The sequence below is a fragment of the Triturus cristatus genome, chromosome 3_2 (assembly GCF_964204655.1).
Source record: "Triturus cristatus chromosome 3_2, aTriCri1.1, whole genome shotgun sequence".
Lineage (NCBI taxonomy): Eukaryota > Metazoa > Chordata > Amphibia > Caudata > Salamandridae > Triturus > Triturus cristatus.
Genome location: NC_140584.1, coordinates 309020626 through 309036646, shown reverse-complemented (window position 1 = coordinate 309036646; position 16021 = coordinate 309020626). Strand labels below are relative to the sequence as shown.

At 47.1% G+C, this 16021-nt stretch overlaps 1 protein-coding gene across 1 annotated transcript in view; it reads right to left on the bottom strand.

Moving 5' to 3' along the window:
• Window positions 1-10599, bottom strand: part of ZNF683 (zinc finger protein 683) — a gene marked incomplete at its 5' end in the record, with an annotated part of 53720 nt that extends 43121 nt beyond the window's left edge. The window contains 2 exons of the mRNA XM_085647747.1: window positions 3706-3825; window positions 10411-10599. Of these exons, the coding sequence (XP_085503873.1) occupies window positions 3706-3825; window positions 10411-10599 (309 nt within the window). The remainder of the gene's footprint in view (window positions 1-3705; window positions 3826-10410) is intronic.
• Between the last annotated feature and the right edge of the window lie 5422 nt (window positions 10600-16021).

Below are 16021 nucleotides of genomic sequence, written 5' to 3'. Positions count from 1 at the left end.
TATTCTATTGGGCTTAGAGGAGTCATCTCTGCCTATTCATGTCAGTCTATTGTGTGCTCCTGTGGTGAATTTCACAACTCTGTCACACCTATTTCTGGGCTAACCACAGGGTGGGAGTTGGCAGAGACTGACGTTAATTAGCCTTCTGACAGCTTACCTAGGTAAACAATAACTTTCTTAAATTTACTTTTCCTTAAATTCTTATTAAAAATCCCACTTCACCATGGAGTTGGATTTTTAACACCTATTGAAAATATTTGTTTGAATTTTTTTTAAAGCTTGTCCGGTTTCTAAGATACAGTATTAGTATTTTTCTCTGTACTGTATTTTTCTACATAGGACAGCTGCCACAGTGAAAATAGCTTTTAGGGCCTTGTCACTGTAGGGACATTAACATTAATTTTATACATGCCTCACTTTTAAATACCATGCACACTACCCTGTGGGCTACATGGCTTCCATAGGATTGACTTACTAATATTTAAAGAGGGAGGGATAACTTGTTAAAAAGGGTTACTTTAACAGGTCGCACTGCACGTTTTACACTGCAGCAGTCACACTGCATGGTAGGCCTGAAGCCATGTTTTCATTTGTCACACTAGTGAATGGCACATTAAGTGCTGTAATCCGAAGGTGATATGTTAACTTTCCATGCCGTCTGAGTATTTGGTGCACCAAATTCTATGGCCTTATAAGAAAGTTAATTAGGACAATCAGGGATTAGCCAATGTCTGCATGTTTTATGGGTCAGGGTACATACACCAGACACTTGCTCCAATGTGCAAAGCCTAAAACACAGCAATAAAATTCAAGTGAAGTGACAGTGCAAGGGGTTGCTTTGTCCCACACATGCTCTCCCTAGCTAAAACGCCAAGGAGCAATAGCCATTCCTTTGGCAGCTCCCATTGTTTTAATCAGAAAGCAAGCGGGAAGCCCTCTGCATTGCAGGGTCAGTTCCAGCCTTACACCAGTAGGATGTAAGACAGAAGCCAAGCCCACTTCCTGTGGGAAGTTGGACCATCCCAACAGTTTTGGGCCTACCCTCAAGTTCTGCTTTCAACAGTACTGCCACTCTATCAAGCTCAGCTCCAGTCACTAGCCTAGTCCATGAGGACCCCTTCTCATCTGCAGACCCCACCTTGGATTGAGCTAACCTTCGCCTACCCATAAAGGCATCCATGCAAGTGTATAGGACTATCGTGGCCAACATGGTAATGTGGTTCCTAAATCTGCCTTCTGTCCCAAACAGGCTCTGTCATGGTCCTGATGCCTGGTTTGGTCTCTTAAGCTACTTCTCAACCTTAACAGACTAGTCTTCACAGACTTATTCTGCCAAAGATAAGGCAACCCCTTCCAGTAACCACAATGTCGCGAATGCGTGAAACTGCCTAGCAGATAGTGCCTTCCAGCCAGAAGAAGCCCCAAGGAGGAGGAAAGCTCAATGGGCAGAAACCTAAACAACGATCAACAAAGACTGCAGAAAGCTGAGATAACTTGACACAAGAAGATGCCAAGTGGTGAGCTGGAGAAAAGCTGTACAGATCGAAGCAGGTGTCACCGTCTTGAACAATGATATAGAAAAGGCAAGACAGGGAGTAGAACACTAATGGAGTACAGTTGAATAAGGGGAAGGAAAACAGGCAGAAGCAAGGAGCCCGACGAACAACTACTCGAAGCGTTGAGACATAAAGAGTAGAAAGAGCCACCCCCTTTTATAGGTCAGAAAACAGGAAGTTGTGTTGTCGCCATGTTGATTTGGGAAATACCCTCAGTAACTTGCCGAGCAACTGCCATCTTAGAGTGGGACAACTATTTCCTTCCCCAACAACCTCACTAAGGAAACCTGGAAAGTTCACAAAAGCGTAGGTAGTGGAAAGGTTCATAGCACTGACAAATTTCAACTATCATTTTACTTTAATTCTTTTTGGGGGTAGAGGCATGCCTCTTGCAAATGTCATTCCATCTCCTTTTGGTGTGGTCCCTCTGTGCTCACCTCTACTCGTTCCTTCCCCCATCCGCTGCAAGGCCCTAACTATCCATTTTATCATCCAGTATACCCTCATTGTATTGTCTTGTACTTGAATTTAGAAGCCAAACTCAGATCAGACTCATTGCATGCTACAACCATAAGGGCGTGCTTGGTTGTAAAGATGTATAGGAGTGTGGTCTGTAGGGGGAGTGTTTTGGTGTATAGCGTGAGGAACCACAGAGGTGCTCTTTTCTTGTCTTGGGGGACAGTGCTTCATAGTGAAGTGATGAGAAGATGGACACAAAATAGAGTGTTTGCCGTTTACTTTATTGGTTAGTGGGAGTTATTCTGCAGGTCACTTAAAGACTTCTCGGGCAGCAGCTAAAACCACTGAACCGTGTCCTGCACTGGATGCAGCAGACGGATGCCCTGTACAATCTTGGACTTACCACATTAATCTCCCTTTTTGTCTCTCCCCACCATGGGATGCCGCTTTCGACCCATCAGTGTCTGATAGCTAAAAGATCCATTGGGAAACGCCTAAAGGGAAACAAAACAAAAGGCGTGATGACGCAGCTGCTGGCCGAGTCGTTTCATAGGTGTGCACATGTGTTTTATGCGCACATATACGTCATAACGCAAGAGGGGAAATGCATCACCATGCATGCACAGGCCTATGAAATGACATGGCTGCCATTTTTTTTATTTACTGATCCAAGATATATTGATAAATATAAAAGTTTTTTTAAAAATGACCGTAGGGAGGGGTGAAGGAGCGGGTGAGTGGAAGCAATGGAGAGTGGGTGGGGTGGATAAAATATAAATAAAACCGGAGATGAAAAAAAGCAACACATGAAGATGGGAGCAACACATGGTAGTGGGGAAGAAGCACACAAAGGAAAGAGCAGCACAGAGGCCAGGGTAGAGTTTGGCTGGGAGAGAAGCACACAAGAGAGAGAGAGCAAGCAGCACAGAGTACGGGAGGTTATTTGGTGGAGGGAAAAGCACACGAGGGAGAGAGCTAGAAAAAAATGCACTCTCACGAAGTGCTTAACCAAAAAGAAAAAAGTAGTTCCTTAAAAGTGAAGAAGTAGAAAGATACATGTCAACCAATCAAAAGGATGGTAAAGATGCTGTGCGCCAGGGGGGAGACAAACACAAGAAGGAAATGAGACGGAGAATAAAGCACCAGTGGAAAGCAATGGGAGGCCAGTGAGCCCACTGTAAGTTTTTGGTAAGCCCACAAAAGGCTCTTTCGCCACCAGACAGCTTGCACATTCTGGTAGGCGTGACCTAAGCATTTGCCTCTTTTACTGCATAAAGGGAAGCTAATCACCGTGAAAACATAATACTAGGTTTACAGTACTAAATTACAACCGTTTTTGAGATTCTCCTTATATTCAGCAGTATTTTTGCAGTTTTCATCAATTTTCACAGAAATTAGCCATTTCAAAAAATGTAAGCATGTTGTTGACCAATCTTTAAAACATTTTACTGTGCTGTCGAATTGTGTAAAGGTTTCGGGTTTTGTGCATGAGGGGCTGTTTGGTAACGTTCACATTTTGAATACATTGCTAGAAATTGGATAAGATTTCAAAACAAAAGCTTTGCATATCTTCCAGAGGCATCAGGAATGTTAATTTATCTCCATATATGCGAACCCTGCTTTGGGTGCCTGGAACAGCATCACAGCCCTGGAACCATGAACCCTGCTATGTTGGGACCCAGTGACTCACCGTCCACAGAAAGTACGTCTCCACAGTCTTTGGAACAGCCTCTTTGGTGCAGATCTTCCCAACTAAAGGTCCAAAGCGTGTACCTGGGTTGATGTACTCCCTGCTGATCACCGCAGTCACCTGCAAGGAATCAAAAGAAACTGTTATGTGCTTATGGAAGGAGTCCTAGCCTACCATAGTCCAAAGGAGAGGCACCCAGAGGTCCACTACATACCGAAAATCTTGCCCATGAGCCATGGCAATAGTTCCACATTCCTTTTTTTCCCCACAGAGACCACAAATGCCATCGATTATGTTACACCCCTCACTCACCACATTCACTAACAACTGCTGCTAACTACTCAACTCATTCCAAGTACATGCGCCACCATCTGCTCCACACCACATCCGATGTTCACCATATTCATATCACACTGCTTTTTGTGCAGCACAACACCTAGCAGCAACTGCTTCATACTCCTACAACGTGGTCAGTTGTCACGCGTTGAACTGATTCATACCTCTCTCCCCTTTAATAACCACTAGTATCACTTACATATACCCACCCCTGTCACTACCCATTGACCATACCCACAAGAAACTGCTCAAAACTACTCAAACCAACACCAACTACTCAACACACTTCAAAGCAAGATTTAACACTGACTGCTAAAGACACTTCTCACAACAACACTGACCATCAACTACCAAACGCACCTCTCACCACACACTGACCCCAATCCTCAGTAACAGCTGGTCCACTGATCAGCACTGCTAAACACACCTGCCATGACACACTTACCGCCAACTGCTCAAAACACCTCTCACAAAACTTGACCGCAATGAAACCAATTTCCCAGAACAGCTTTCCCCTCATTACCACACCGTACACAATCATGACAACTGATCCACACATTTAACATCATGTTTAACATACATACACTCATCTGACTGATACACGCACCTCACCTGACATCACCATGCACATCGACGACATTCTTCAAACATATCGCTCCCTGCTTCATAGGAACACCCACCGCTCTTAAAGCCCTTGAAGTTGTAACTTCATATCCTCCCCCCTACACATACCTCATTGCTGCTATTGTACTGGAAGGCCAGGTTTGGGGGGAGTGTAGCTCGTGCTCGAGGAGGCCAACCGAGGTAAAGGAATCCCACGGCTGGTCATTAACAATATATGTAACTTGCTCATCCGGTTGTGTCCCGGCATGGCTCTTATCTCTTGTCATATCTGATCTTTGCTACTCTTTGGTCACAGGGCGGACATTCCTAGATGAAAAAGTCTAGTGCTAAATAAGGTCCTTACAGGGACTGCCCCTCTCAGCCCAAAATCATCAAACGAGCATACCATATTGCTCAACAGGGAAGCCATTTTAGAAGTGGCTTCTGGCATTGCAGGGTCAATGAAAAAACTTCAACAGAATTAAGTTATATATTCATAAGGGAATCCATCCTCTTCAGGAGCAGGCCATACTAACAAATAATATTTTATGTTTAAATATATTTAAATGAAAACTTCCGTTGATATTGTTTGTGGTTATCATTTAAGACCACAAAACCTCCTTAATCACAGCCATTATGATGAACAACATAACCCTAACTCCACCAATACATTGCTCAACATAACATCACTCATGATTTCACAGATCACTTCGCCTGTGACATTACATATTGCACCATCACTGTCTTATTAGTAATGTTGCAGGTGCCCTCAATTCCCCTGTACCTGTGACCTCAATGGGCTTCACCTTTGATAAAGTTCAGTATGCTCTAGGTGCACATCATGGCCTTCCACTAGGCTCTTTACCCAACACCCTTTCACAAAGAGCCTGATGGAGCCCAGGAGATGCAGGGTGTAGCCTTTGAGAAGACCCAGCACTGAGTTCCCTCACCCCAGGGGCCCACTGGGCACAGAGAGTTCTGAATATAGGTTCTGATATTTGGCCAGGCCCTGTACACAAAACCTGTGCCCCACATCCTGCATAGCATGGCCGTGTGGGATTGTCAACTTTGAGATTTATGTGCATTAATGTATATGTAATGATTAAAGGCTTCTATAATTACCACCACTAGCAATACATATCCTCATAGTCATAACTGTAGTTGGAAAACTCAGGTATATAGAAACAAAGCTGTGTGTCCACAATCCTCGAACAGGCACGTAAAATAGAATTTGTGTGTGCTTCTGTGAAGATATTGATTATACCAATTGTGCTGTTGAAGCAAAATAATAATTCCAATAAAGTCAGTGAGTATGTCAATTCTGATGTCATCTTCTTGTGTGTGCACTGTACACCCAGGCACTCCTCAAAAACGTAAGTTGAAAGTTATTGTAGTTAAGATCCAAAACCTAAAGATCACTGAAATTGACTAGTGGAGGTGATCTACGTAACCATCTGAGCCCAAAAAACTACTCATGACATCATATTTCATGTCACAGATTACATCATTGATGCCATCACATATTATATCACCTTTGCATTGTCAATGCCATCACTGAAGTCTCTTAGCGCTCCACACTTGGGTGCCGGGAATTAGAGTTTGGCTATGTTCAGCAGGTCTCGGTGCAAGTACGGCTATGCCAAGGCCCTGTGCTCAGTGCCCAACCCAATGAACCCCTGTTCATGGACTTTGATGGTGCCAGGTATGCCTGGGCGCAGGACAGTGCTCAGCCACTCTCTCCTCAGAGCCCATGAGGCTCAGCCTTTGGCTACACTGGGGTATATTGGGATCTTGTATTCCCTATGTGCAAGGACTCGTCTTCAGGCAAGCTCTGCACTCATCACCACTTCCCCCAGGGTCTGCTGTGTGAATGGGCGCGCCCTTCCACCTGAGCTCTGCCTGCAGAAACCCTTTGCTCAGCTCAGACTTCGGCTACGGCCAGCAGACTGTGGAAAACTGGCTTAGCGTTTGCGCAGGGCCAGGTACTTACCTCTGTGTCCCTACCCAATATCCCAATGGGCAGAGACTTGTGTTTTGACCTTTCAAAATCTAAATGTCATTGTAATGGAAACTTTTAGAAACAAAGCTACATTTACGCTGTTAGTCAACAAATGTGTAAAAGCCATCATTTGTTTTTGATGATGCAATTAATGATGAAAATAGTGGTTTGATATGTCATGTCACTGTTGATGTCACTGGGATGTCATCAGTGACGTCATGTATGAGCTCATGAGCAGTGAATTGGGTAATGATGGTTGTGCATCTCATCATTACTAGTGATTCTGAGTGGGTTTTTTTGGGCTTTGGATCAAAGTCCCTTTGATTTATGTATTTTGGTGGGATTTCTTTTTGCATGCCACTCAATATTTTATCTTCGTAGTAATCACCAATTAATTTCATTTAACATAGTTGTATGTGTGACTTTATTTCTTTTATTATGCTATATTTTAGCCCCTACCCGTGAAACCCTACCTAACAGGATGACCGTTCAGTTTTTTGGGCACGTAGATCACCATAACTAGTCAATTTCAGTGGTCACCCAGGCTCTTCTCACAGGTAGACTGGATTAAGGAAACACCCTCTACATCAGAATCCCAGCCTATGTCCTACGCAGACTCCAAGCTATCCAGAACGCTGCCGCCAGACTCATCCTGAACATCCCACTACATAACCACATCTCTCCAAACCTCAACAATGTCCACAGGCTCCCATTCCAGTAAAGATGTAAGTCCAAGCTACTCACCCACACCCACACTGGTCCAGCTTGCCTCAACCACTGCCTCAGCTTCTACCAACCCACAAGACACCATCGATCTGCTTCCCTAGCAAGAGCATACCTCCCTCGCATCAAGAAGACCAGAAGCAGAGGATGCTCCTTCTCATACATTGCAGCCAAGACCTGGAACAGCCTACTAAAACACATCAGAACCTCCGCCTCACTCATAGACGTTTGAAGGAACCTCAAGACATGGCTCTTCCAGAAAAAACAGGCATGAACTCCTCCTCCCCCTATGGCCTACCCTACTGAGTTCCTGGATACACTCACGGGTGATTAGCTGAGACCTACAAATTCTCATAACATAACACCTGTAGTCATGACCGTTGCCCAGTTCTATGGCCCTCAGAGCCAGAAGGCTTGTCCTTTGACTGTGTCCAGTGAGCTCATGGTTCAGGCCTTGTCATTCTGCCACACCCCTGGAGCCTGCTGAGCACAGTCATCTGATATATTCAGAGTGCTTTAGGCATAGTGAATGCTTTTTTACCATGATCTGCTCTAGTTCCCCTGCATACTGGACATGGCCCTTATCAAGGCCCACAAACAACAAAGAGATGGGAGGAATGTTAGCAAATCAGTTTGGCTTTTAGTTTGAAATTGCAGTTTGCGAACTTAATGGTCAAGATACACAAATCCCACTTTTTGTAAGAATACTTTTTTTTAACTGAACATATTTAAACTGAACCACAAAATGGACATATTCTGATTGAAATTGTATTTTTATGTCAAGTTTTGAGTAAGTCTGTTTAGCCCTTTTTGCTGTGGCACAGATCTTACACTCCCATAGAAATTATAAATAGAGATTTGATCTTATGGTTCATCCCCAACAAGGTTTCCATTCTTTCCCCAATTTCCACAAAACTTAAGAGGATGAGACGTATGTGATTGCACTACGTCACTGTCAAATTTGGTGCAGATTTGTGAAACTGCCATTATTCAATCAAAAAATGCATTTTCCATCGATTAGGGATTCAACAGTAGCTACATAGTCGCTATTACCAAAACCTTATAGATGATATTGTTGTTTATTCAGAGCACAAAATAATGTATGGTGTGAAAAAACATAAAAATTCTGTCATGCTCCCTGGGCCATAGCTAAGATAGCAAATGTCTTTCACCGACTGCCTAGGAATCCTCTGCAGACCATATGGGGTCTGAAAACTGTGCTATCCAGCATATCAGGCTCCCTGTTACTTCACTCCAACCTTCCCTCTCGAGAGTACCCCGGCTCTAACTGTATCACCCCAAAGATCACCAGCAATCTTCCAATCAGAAACATTATCAGGGAGCTAAATTTCAGCAACAGTAGAAGGAAAGAGCCTGAATTAGAAAATATTTGTTGCTGAAATTTGAGGTGGGATGCTGGCGCGAGCAGGTGGCAAAAGACCATATATTTCAGGGGGAAAGCTCTCAGCAGATCTCCCCCAACCCCTGCAGAAAATAGTATGTTGTGCCAGAGTCGGCCTGAGGGTGCTGTAGTAGTAATGGTGTGAAGTGTGTGTCTGGTGTGTTGTCAGACAAGGTTTGATGTGGTGGTGGAGTTGTGCGGTATTGTGGTATATGTTGTATAGCATGGTGTGTTGTGTTGTGTAAGAAAGCTGTGCGATGTGGATTGATTAAATTCCAATTAGAGGTGAAGCCCCCTATGAAACTGTAAGTATTTTTTGGTGGGGGGTTCAAAAGGGAGCTTTGATATAGGTCTGTATTTGTTCTAGCGTGTTTTTGTACGGCAAACAGTATGCTCCATTTTGAACCATTATGAGAGGTGGTGTGGTATAGGAATGCTGTGTTTTGTTGCATTCACCTGAGTTATGGTGTCCTAGGCACCAGTATGGATATAAAGTAGGGTTGTTTGTTGTGTGATGGGCGGTGTATTGTGCAGGGGAGCAAAAAGTTGTTGGTATGGTGGGTGTGATATTATATAGTGTCTACTTAATGTGATGCTCCGTGGTGGAATGACATGTTGTATAGTTTGGTGTTCGGTTATATCGACTAGGGTGATGTGGTGCAGTGGAGTGTAATGTGATGCATAGTGGGAAGGTGTGTGTTTTGTGTGGTGAGGTGAGGCATGGTGTGCTGCAAGCTTTTGAGAGTTGGTGTGGTGGGATGTGGTATTTCCCAACCACTGGGGTACGTGTTAAATCCTGAGTGTGTGCTTCTCCAGACCAAACACTCTTAAAATATACTGCCTACTAGCATCGGTAACATATGACTCCTACACCTTGAAATTCTCTTTGTCTTCTGAAACATTTCCTATACACTGAATTACACATGTATGATCCAGTGTCTCTGTGTAGTGTGTGTGTGATTTAAAGTGCCGTGACATCCTGCACTGGTATTAGTAGCGCTACAAAACAAATGAAATGCACGTGAGAGAGTGGCTATGGACAGATGAGGGACATTGTTGGAGGGTGGTAGTGAGGGAATCTGTGGAGAGGGAGGTCATGAGGGGGTGCCAAAAATGATTGTCGCATCTGGGGTCACCAGTGGTAAAGCTGGCCCTGGGTGCTGCCGGTATGTGGAGTTGGGTGGTGTGCTACGATGGTATGTTGTTGTTTGGTGTCATGTTGTATTACATTTGGTTCACAATTATATATAGAAAGCACTCCATAACCCTGACGAAGTAGAGATATCGAATATCATAGTGTGAGGTGGTGGTTAATAAGGCCATTAATAATAATTATAAATATGTCGATATTAGTAATTTAGAATAATGAAGTAATCAAAATAACACTGACAGCAATAACATTTTATAATTATTACTATGAGTAGAAGTAGTAATAATATTAACGATAATAGTAGTCATAACAATAATAATAGTAATAATAATAACAATAACAACAACAATAATAATACTAATAATAATAACAATAACAACAACAATAATAATATTAATAATAATAATAATGATGATGATGATGATGATGATAATGCTGTTGTTGGCAGTGATATTCGAGAGATGCTTTTCTGAGTGCCCCGCCCTCGCTCACCGGCTCCCGTCCCCCGGGTCGTGTTCGGAGTCCCTCCGGGGCGCAGTCTGTTGTGGACGGACCGAGGGTGCGCGCGGGAGTCTCTGTCCTCAACTGCTTCCAGCAGCGACGTCGGGGACAGGTATATGAACTGTATAAATCCTCCCACGGCCTCCCCCCTACACACACACACTTTATTCCGCTGTCCCATAGTTTTCGGCCCAGATGTTTTGAGGATTACAGAGATTAACCAATCACACGCGGCGACATGGCCCCTCCGTCGCCCGCGATGAAGAGATCCTTATGGGGATTGGGTGACTCGGTTGTCACTGGGGTGGAAGAAAGCAACTCGAAAGGGTGGCTGCTCGAGGGTGCTGAGGTGACTTCCCGAGTTCCCGTGGTGACACACCCAGTGGGCAATAAATCCTGCTGTCGAAAAACAAGTCAACGAGACCATATGGAGCCGGGGACGCAACAGACGCCCGCTTCAGGGGCTCCCATCCACCCCAAGGCCAATGAATATCTGGGAGAAATGAGCGACTCTGTGGCCCATCTTTATATTCTCCACTGGGCCATCGTTTTGCGTAAGGTCATGGAGCAAAATAACAGTTGGCTGATGGAATGTGCCTGTTTCTCTTTCTGTTTTTTAATTTTGTTAAAGCGCTAACCGTTTCCAGGGCACCGAGGCGCTGTTTAAACAGCTTTACCAGATCGTTGCTTGTACATCGAACCCGCTCGCTTTACAAACCATGATCGCCAGGCGCAAGTGGCGGAATTGATGCAAACGGTCTGGTAGCACGACTATGAAGCAAATAAAATGACAGTGCAAAGGTAGACGATATACAACAGTAAAATACATCGCAGCTCAACCCAGCGTTAGCCACTGTTTCCTGGCAGAAGGGGGAGGGAGTAGAAGTAGAGACACTAGCAAGAGGAGAGAATTTCCCCAAAACCAGACAAAACCCACAAGTATATATATCTTTTTGATGAATAGATCTGTGGGTAGTCCGAGGTTACCGGGTTCGCAGAACAGAGGCGTTAACTCCAACTGTCATCCTTCCGAGGTCGATAACACGGCTTTCATTGCCTTTCGTAATAACAAATCACGTTATTTTAAGCACTCAAACACTAGTCAAGGTGTGGGAATGGTTCTTTCTAGTATCTTGACTTGTGAGGAGGATCCTGCCTGTGCCTGGGTCGCTGAGGGGGTCCCTGCCTGAGCCAAAGATTGGTGTGGAGGGGCATGCCTCTTCCAGGAGTTTGGGAGGAAGTTCCAGAAGCTCCGGTGTTCAATGAAGGAGGCCCTCCTTATGCCAGAGGTTGGCAAGGAGGGTCCTACCTGGTGCAGGGGTTCTTGAGGCAGATTCTATCCGTGCCAGGGGTTCTCATGTGTCTGAGGCTGGCAAATGATAGGTAAGGGAGGGCCCTATGTGTGCCAGAGGTTGACTGAAACAGGTCTAACGATGCCAGAGGTTAGCAAAGACATTTATGCGTGCCAGGGGCTGGTGAAGAGAACCATCGTGGCCGTGCCTGAGGGTTGGGACTACTCCGATCAGTGCCAGGGGCTAGTATATAGAGCGAACACTGTTCAACCCCAGCCAGGGGCTGGCTAGGGCGTCCTACGTGGACCAGGTGTTGGCGAGGAAGGCATGCACGATGCAGGGTTCTGATGGGGGAATCCTGCCTGGACAGCAGTTGGCAAGGGGTCCCACCTCTTTAGTGCCAGCGGTCAGTGGGGATGTCCTACCCGTGACCAGATGGAGAGGTCTCCCTCCCCCCAGGTAGGAGGGTACTGGACGCTGGTGAGGGTTATGAGCTTCCTACCTGCTCTGCGTGGCCACTGCCGAGAGACCCCAGAGAGTCCCAGTCTGAAGAGAAGCGATGCTCTGCTCTGCCTAGCGCCCCGCTTTAAAGTGTGTTCAGAGACAGGAAGGATGTAAGAGATGAGGCTAGCGGTTACTGAAATGTGGACGGGTGGGTGAGGCATGCGCTACAGAGGTAACACCTAAAACCCAGGCAAAGCCCACATTCGTAAATATGATACATGTTTTATATACCAATAAAAAAACGTCTCTTTTAATTGATGGTACTCTTCCACCCTATTTTCACCTGCAAACAAGAAGCAGGCACGGACGCCCTATCACCCTTATTATTTGTTTGTGCTTTGGACCCTTTTCAACCGCGTTAGACATAATGTCAGAAATCACTGACCTTGTACTCGGGATCCATTCTTCCACTTCTCACCACACCCACTACTGCCCACATACAGTACATATATGAGGCTCAATCTGGGACAGAAATTAGGCATGTGCACCAAAATACATGTATCCCCCATTAGTAAATCGGATAGCTAAAAAAAGTGGCCCGTGTTTGCAAATCGGGGCAGTTTTGAACTTGTAAAGACACGTTGTGCAGGTGTTTTGCAAGCTATGGGAGACTGCTTGGATTTGTGCTTGCTGTAGGCAATGTTTGTTTTAATACATGGAAATCACCCCAAAAATATGGCCCAGCTGGGGGGCGTGCGCGCAGGCTGAGATGGCGCTCACATCCTAGATGCACTCTGGGACCTCCTCCAGCATCCTGAGCCATCTTGGTGCAAGCAGAGGCCTTACGTCTCACGCCACCGCCAGCCAGCCAACATGAGTACCTTTAAAGCCCTAGGAACCGTGAACTATCTGGGACCCCGCAGCGAATGGAGAGTTAGAGTGTGGCAGCTAGTGAGAAGTCAACAAGATGGTGGCCCGCTAAGATGAGCGGCTGTGGAGACTGACCGCACGCCTGCACAGCCATTCTGAAGAGGGCCAGTGGACATAGGCCTTCGGATCCCATTAGCCATGGGGAGTTTCTCAGCCTCCTTTCCCCCCCCCCAGGGCCCACAAGCCCTGGGGGGGGGCAAAGATCATGACAAGATCATGGCCCGCTAAAACAGCCGGCCGGCGAAATCCTCTATATGCCCACTTCGCCACCTCTCGGAATTGGTAAGCGGCAGAAGTCACAAATCCGGATGTGGGGGAAGTGCAGGGTTGCTAGGCAACTCTGCCACCCTTCCCCTCTGCCTCCTTCCCAATCGAGTTGGCGGTGTTGGTCACCGCGCCAATGAGCTGGGCGAGCCATTTGCCAATTTCGGGCTGCATAGTGGGTTGCTGCAGCCTGTGCGACGGCTCGCTCCTGCTGGAGACCTGGCTGCTCGTGCTGCCTTGACCCGCGGTGTGGTGGCAAGTAGGCCGAGTGAATGAGGTCCCTTGTGCCTCCAGAGGGGCCGTCAGTTTGCTGACATCGGGGAGCTGGAAGGGGTGGACCCGGGCCTCGTGAGGCCTTGGGCAGCCCTAGTATACATGTGTGTCATGTTTGTTGCCCCAGTGACCTTCTCTCACACTGGGCCCCCCCTTGGAACCCTAGATGTCTGTACCCTTGAGTGGAGGTGGACTTGAAGGCTGCCCCCTCCCCCCCACCTTGACCCAAACATCATGGTTTTCTACGGCGCCCTTGCCCTCTCTGCGAATTGCCAACAGAAGACACAGCAGACTGGACCAGTTTTACCGTGGCACTGGGACAGGCCTTTGGGGGCTGAGACACACACGTTCACACTGTGATTACCTGGGGGAGCTCCCCAGGTGCGCCCCTGTGCCTTTCCTGCCGACAGTGACCTAATGCACCCAGCGCGCCATGGGTAAAGACAAGGGCCTCTGGTCCTACATCCAAACAAAGATAGACACGTTTGAGGTTCAGAATCCTCCAGGCGCTGGACCCCCCCCCTCACCCTCGACACACCCCTCGACACACCCCTCTGCTACTCCCACAGACCTGGTCATCATCTAACAATCCGTACAGGCCTCTAAAGAAGCAGTTGAGACCAAAATTGGTAAGGTCGGACTGGACGTGGTACTCCTGCACCAAGACTTGCATAACATGGGCAGGGTTTTCACCCTGGAAGATGAAGTGGCCACACTTAAAAACTCTGTGGCCAAACCAACAACTGCAACTGCTAACCTGGAGGCCCGAGCCGAGGACTTAGAAAAACGGTCACGTCAAAATAACCTGTTGTTGGTAGGTTTCCCCGAGGGCGTTGCGGGCCCGCTACCTGAGAATGTCCTGGAGGCCTGGCTCCTGTCCTGGGTGCCTGAGGGAAAATTGTTTCCATGGTTTGTCATCAAAAGGGCACATCTCCCCTTGGCCCAGCATCCCCCCAGGAACCCCATTCCGGCCTTTCATGGCCTGAATCCTCAACTACAGAGACAGGGACGCAATCCTGCAGGAAGCCTGCTTGGCGGGCACCTTGACCGACGACACCTGCAGCATCATGGCCTTCCATCACTATACCCTGGGAGGTTAAGCAAAGGAGGAAATCCTACGGGGAAGTGAAACAGAAATTCAGGGCCAAGGGCATTTGGTACATGCTTATCTTCCCAGCAAGGCTTAATCATCCACAACTCCAATACCTTCTTCTTTGAATCCCTAGATGGTGCATGGGAGTGGGTAAGCGAATGCTTGAACATTCAAAGCTGGCGTCCCCCACCAAGACCGAATGTGTCAAACTGATTCTCGCACGCGGCCCAGGGCGCACCGGAGAGCATGGTTGCACAGGGAGCCACCGGCGGCTAAGAGCTCCTCTGGGGCATCTGAGGGAGGAGGGGCAGCAATCGTTCTCGCACCGGGGAGCAGTGCCCTGAGATGAACAGTGTGAGCTGAGATCAACACCTTATGCCCCTCCCCTTTTCGCTTGAGCACTAAGGGTCTCACCCATGGAACACTTTTGTGGATTAATCTTTGCTGCTATACGGTACATCAGTCCTGCTTCATCCAGTAATGGAGGAGGTCCCACGCTAATGTTTCACTCATGTTCCAGTTGGAGGGTTGCTTTTTGAAGCTTTACAGGGACAGATGCTTCAAGAGGAGAAGTATGGGGCCAGGGGGAGTTGGAGTGGTTGGGTTGTTTTACATTGTGTTGTTTTCTTAGTTTTTTCAATTGTAGACTGTCTCTGCTTGTATGCATTACACTAGACACAAAATGGGTTGAGGATGATGCTCCTCACTCCTGTCCTCTGAGACCAGCTGGCCCCTGGGGGAGGGGACTCTCGCCCCACACTATGTATGACCTGGGGTCCAATGGCACACTTCAAAGTCCTGTTGTGGAACGTGAATGGCCTCCTGGATCGCAGTAAGCGTACCATGGTTCTCCAATACACTCAGTGCTCCAAACCAGATGTCCTGCTGCTGCAGGAGACCCATCTCCTTGGCTCCCATTGCCCCTTCCTGAGGCGCTTCGATTATGATAGTGTCTATCACGGGATCTTGACTAGGGGATCTCGAGGGGTGGCAATGCTCCTTCATAGGTCCTTCTTGTTGGTGGTTACGTTGGGGTGGAGGGCCTTCCTGAGGGAAGGCAATGTGCCCTGCTCAGTATGTATGTCCCATCTCAAGCCCCCGCCAAGGCCCCCTCCAGGCTTTGGAAGGTACTCCTCGACTTTCAATACGCTTTTGTGATGGTGGGGGGCAATTGTAATGCCCTGTCAGATCCAGGTCAGGACTGTTCATGTTCGCCCAATTCACACAGACTCTCCCAGGCCCACCAGCTATCCTCATGGATGGATTCACTGGGGCTGTGTGACACCTGCCGCATATGGCACTACAG